This window comes from Propithecus coquereli, unplaced genomic scaffold (assembly GCF_000956105.1).
Source record: "Propithecus coquereli isolate 6110/MARCELLA unplaced genomic scaffold, Pcoq_1.0 Scaffold11, whole genome shotgun sequence".
In the NCBI taxonomy this organism is placed as follows: domain Eukaryota; kingdom Metazoa; phylum Chordata; class Mammalia; order Primates; family Indriidae; genus Propithecus; species Propithecus coquereli.
In genome coordinates this window covers 10,868,683-10,874,241 of record NW_012134969.1, presented here as the reverse complement: position 1 = coordinate 10,874,241, position 5,559 = coordinate 10,868,683, and the positions used below count along the sequence as shown (strand labels likewise).

Sequence of the window (5,559 nt, the reverse complement as noted above, 5' to 3'; positions counted from 1 at the left end):
GTCATCACAATTCACTGCATCCTCCAACTTCTGGGCTCAGGCAATCGTCCTGCCTCAACCTTCTGAGTAGCTGGTACTATAGGCACTAGCCACCATGCCTGGCTAATTTTTTTAATTTTTTGTAGACACAGGGTCTTCCTCTTTCTCTGGCTGATCTCAAACTCCTGGCTTCAAACAATCTTCCTGCCTTGGCCTCCCAGAGTGCTAGGATTATAGGTGTGAGCCACCGCCCTTGCGCACCCAGCACCCCCTACACCCAAGATTCACTTTTTTAATGAAAAGGTCTGTTTTCACTTAAAAAACAAAATCATAATTACATAAAAAAGAAAGCATGTTACTCTCTTCATGGGACTGGCAGAAACCTAGCAGTTCAGATCAGTAGGTTGTAATCTAGGCATCTTTCATCACCTGTTGGCAGCACGACCTATTGCAAGTAAGCAAGTTTTAAACCCAAGCTTCTAGCAAAATAGCAAAATCACACTACCAAGAAAAGCATGTGAGAACCTCCACCCCTAGGAGAATTCAGTTCAAGTATTTTCTAACCTAATCCATTCTATGATCAAGAAACTGGGTTTGGCTGGGTGTGGTGGCTCATGCCTGTAATCCTAATACTCTGGGAGGCAGAGGTAGGGGTCAGGATGTGGAATTGTTTGAGGTCAGGAGTTCAAGACCAGCCTGAGCAAGAGCAAGACCCCTAAAAAATTAGCCAGTAAGGTGGCATGTGCCTGTAGTGCTAGCCACTCAGGAGGCTGAAGAAGGAGGATCACTTGAGCCCAGGAGTTTGAGGTTGCAGTGAGCTAGGATGACATCACTGCACCCTAGCCCAGAAGACAAAGTAAGGACCTGTTTCAAAAAAAAAGAAAAGAAAGAAACTGGGTTTGAGTCTATCATAACGATACCCTAAAATCCTATATGTTCCATGAATTTATGAATAATTGTGTGCAGGTTCAGTGAACAGATTCTGAAATTAGACTGCCTGAACTATAATCTTACAACCTTGCCATATAAGAAGTTACTTAAATTCTCCTAATCTGTAAAATAGGGATAATACTATTACCTATTTCATAGGATCCTTATGAGCACCAAACAATTTAATCCCTTCCAGGCACTTAGAACAGTGTCTGGCCCGTAATAAATGCTATAGAAGTGTTTGCTATTATTATTATTAAATAGAATGTTTATAAAACTTCTCTAAAATTAAACTGAAAAATACATTTTTCAGAAAGGAATTTGTACTTTTCAAAACTGTACATAAAAGGAAAAAATAAGCATAAACTGTTTCATGTATGTCTTCATAGTTCTGTAGTAGACCATGCTGGTCCTATATGATTATTGTGTGAATATAATCATGTAATCATTTGGTTAGATGTTAAGAGTCTATTTTTCTTGATTTCTCCTCACAGAATGGTACATGACTAAAATTCTAAACACATGAGAATGTTTTTCCTGTCTTATGATCCCGTCTATTTTTCCTATGCCACTGTCAGCAATTTGGCAAAATGTGTTCTCAAGTGTTTGAGCTAGGAAGGTAAAAGTTTATATGGCAGAGTAACATTTTACTTTTATTGACTCTGTATATATTTCATATTTTTAGTTCTCCTTTTATCAGAATGAGCATGAAAACTCAAAGTCTAATTTAATAATGCGGACAGACTAAAAATAGCATCCTTAAATCTGTCAAATTGTGATATCTGTCATTGCAACGAATGAGATAGGAAGGCAAGAATAACCTCTGGTAGAAGTTCAGTATATCAACAAAGAAAAACATTTGTTATTGATTATCCTTTCTTGTGTTTGAATTTCATCTTTTAGTATAAACAGGTTGATAGCATCAAATTGACTTCCAGATTCCTTTTCAAGAAATAACCACTTGAATGCGATGCTCCATATTATGGACATCTGGCAATGAGCTACAAATACAGAACCAACTATTCAAAAAGAACAGGGGAAAGCAGATTTTAAAAATGGTTTATGCCTTTTACCTACTTTTTTTCTTTAGTCAATTTGGGAAAAAAAACCTTCTAGCAATTAAAAACGTGCTGTTTTTCATATTTTTTGTTTTTCATATTTTTTAAATTGCAGAAAAGATCAGACCATAATTAAAAATCTTAATTTCCACGCCTTTCTTCATTCTTTCTAAAATACTGTACCTTTCTTTAATTCATTAACCTGGATTTATCCTGTCTGGGTCATCTTATTATTAGAAACTTTCCCTCATCATTCATAGATTCCTTTCAACTTGATACCAGAGCCAGGAACCCAAGGTTCTGTGTACAAGGGCACCTGGCTCCAGGAGACTCTAAGACTCTGCTCTCAGTCAATAGCTAATAGCAATAACTCAGTGGATAGGGGTTTTGGATAACACAGCGTGAAAGGAAGTGTTTGGAAAAGATAGATGGGATCTTTGGATTACATTTTCAACATGGTGGCTTTGATAAAGAATTAAATATAGCCGATTGGGAGTAAAAACAGAAAAGTCTTAATAACGTGTAACTTTTAACATGTTAACTCTTAACTACCCTCTGCTTTCTAAAAAAAACTTTTCTATCATCCAGCTTTAGGATTTTGAGTCCTGCTCTTTGAAGAGTTCTGAAAGTAAAAGAAGTTTGATTAGATTAAGTTTAATAAAGACCAAGACTTCTGATAAAATGCTGTAATTCTCTAACAGAAGTTCATAACAAATTAAGTAATAAATGTGAAAATTTTCTCTGAAGAGATATCTAGCCTCAAAAATACCTAACATTTTCTATTATAAGGGTCAGCAAACTTCCAAAATTGGGGGCCGAAGTGTCTCTAATGTGAGAGAAGCAGGCAGTTGTAAAAAGGAGAGGGCGCTTAAGTAAGGCTGCGACATGTAGTCTGTCTGACAAACACAATTTCATTAGACACATCTCAGTGCTTTGGAATTCAAACCACAAACTCCCAGGCAAAACCGTATATGTTAAAAGCTGTTCAAGTTTAACAGTTTACAGTGGAAAGCAACTCCACCAGGAAACTCACCACCACATCTCCCTCCTGTGGAAGGCTGTTTGCTGGCAGCCTATTTTTCTCTTCATTGTTGTGGTACAGGGCTCCATCATTTCTCATCACCAGACTGTGCACATCTCGGCCAAGAGGAATCTGATTCAAGTTAACTTTCTGAGTTGCAACACCAATACCCCAGATTCCTAAAAATACAATAGTTTAAATGCCCCCAAAATCTGAAGAATACAACTTTAAATGGAGTTATTTTAAAAGGGGGTGTAAACTTTTTAAAAAGAAGTGCTGTATTATCACTAAACTGTTTTCTATTAATCTTCTTCTAAAAGTAGTTTGCAAACTATACTATGTTCTCTATAGATGTAGTACAGTCTAGTTGATAAGAGAGTGGGCCCTGGAATTGTGTTGCCAAGGATTAAATCCTGACTTAGCTGTGTCATTTTGGGCAAATTACTTAACCCCTCTCTGTTCCCTCATCTGTGAACTGAGGATTCTAACAGTACTCACCTCACAGGGTTATGAAAATGTATGATGAGATAATCCAAGTAAAGCACTTGGAACAGTGTGAGTGTTCCAAAAAATGGGTAAGTAAAGCATACACTAAATGTTAAAAAAATGCTATCATCATCAATATTCTCTAAAAAAAGACCTTTTAAAAAGCTACACATTGAATTTAAATGGCCTAGAGTTCTATTTCAAGTTCTACCTCTGAGAAGTGGGAAAATATTGTCTTCGGTTTTTGCATCTATAACAAATAGCAAATATATGTCATGAACAATATCATGGAGAAGAGAAAATTAATGATAAAGTATAAGTCAAAATCATTTTCTAACCCAATGCCTAAATTGGCGAGTTTAAAACCTTTTGGTCTAAGCTGACTTATGCAGCAAGCAGCTTTCCTCTTAACCAAACAGCATACCTAAAGCTCAGGATTTTGTCTCAAACTGCTTCCTTTGCACTTTTTATCAAAATCAGGAGAAATTCTATAAATGGAAGGTTTGAAGACCATGTTGTCAATCAATTAATTTTTCTAGATTGAGTGAGACCATTAGAAAGTTGTGTGTCTGGACTCCACTGTCTTGGCTCCCTAAATAATTTGGCCATGTACTTTTATCCTCCAAAGTGGGAAAACTGTGAGAGTGATAGGGGGTGAATTAGGATACTAATTTCACAGGACAACACTGCAAACAGGGTTCTACAGTCTCCTCACTCCCAAAGAATTGTGCGTGAACGGTTGCCTCAAACTTTCATTGCAGGATCAATGCTACAAACTCCAACAATCCATTTATTCTAGGGATATCACTGAGGACAGTATCCTTCACAGAAAACCCACATAAAAATTTGTATTAGATTTAAGACTAAAGAAAATATTTGCTTCTCTTGAGAGAAAAGTATGCTATACTCGAGAACTGATCATAGTAACCAGGGACATTTTGCAGCCAGTGGGCTAATTTATAATGGAATGGAGGACAGATTCAGATTTATTCCACACACTTCAAAAAAAATCAGTGCTTAACACTAATGTAGAAAATAAGCCTCAGAGGGATATTTTATATCGTTCAAGGCTAGTTGGGTAATAGGATTCATTTACTCTATTTTTCTTAACTATACCCATATTACTCATGCAGTATTTTACTAGAGGTTTCTTTATAACACAGCTTTTATTGAAAAAATTTCCCCGTATACAATACTGCCACAAGTTAACTAACCTAGTAGTCATGTAGAATTGCTATACAATTCAAGAAACTCCATAAATCTTTAAAATAGAAATATATACTTTAGATTTCTATCTGAATTCTGAATCTGAGGATTGCTTTGAGACACCGAATTAGGGTATCTTAACAAGAGCTAAGAGGAAAACCGAAGATCAAAAGATTGATTTTATCCTAAGGTCAATAACCAAAGTATATGCTATTTATATGCTTGACCTTATACACTTGACTAAGAAAGATAGTGCATCTAGAATCCACTAAGAATGCTAGTGCCTACATTTATCCAGCATGTCTTTATATATGTAGCTCCTGTAAGGCATAAAGGGCAGCTCTTGTATTACCCATTTTATAAACGAGAAAACTGAACCTAAGTTAACTAAATTAACTAATTTAACCAGGATGGCACAATAAGAGGTGGAAGATCTAGGACCTATGTCTTCTATGTAAGAGTTTGGTGCTTTTTTATTCCCCTCTGAATCATTTTTATATATTAAAATTACTCTTAATATTTAGAACAATTAGGACTTCTAATAGTAAAGTACCATTATACCAACCTGTGGACTGGATTTTGAATTCAAAGTAGCTTTTGTTTTGATGTAAAGGTGCACTGGCTAAACAACCTCCTGTTCCACATATTCTTCTTCCATTTTTTACAATGACAACATCTGTTCCTAAATAAAAAATGCAAATACTATGTAAAGTTTTGTATTTTCATATCCAACAATCAGGGTTAACTTGTTCACTTCTAATTCTTAGTCCACAAAAAATAGGGATTCTATATATATATATATTTTTTGAGACAGAGTCTCACTCTCTTGCCTGGGCTAGAGTGCCGTGGGGTCAGCCTAGCTCACAGCAACCTCAAACT

General features: G+C 35.9%; 1 protein-coding gene across 1 annotated transcript in view; it reads right to left on the bottom strand.

Moving 5' to 3' along the window:
- SPRYD7 (SPRY domain containing 7) overlaps positions 1-5,559 on the bottom strand; it is a 30,907-nt gene that overhangs the window by 19,629 nt on the left and 5,719 nt on the right. The window contains exons 2-3 of the mRNA XM_012648553.1: positions 5,246-5,362; positions 3,001-3,167 (exon numbers count right to left, since the gene is read on the bottom strand). Of these exons, the coding sequence (XP_012504007.1) occupies positions 3,001-3,167; positions 5,246-5,362 (284 nt within the window). The remainder of the gene's footprint in view (positions 1-3,000; positions 3,168-5,245; positions 5,363-5,559) is intronic.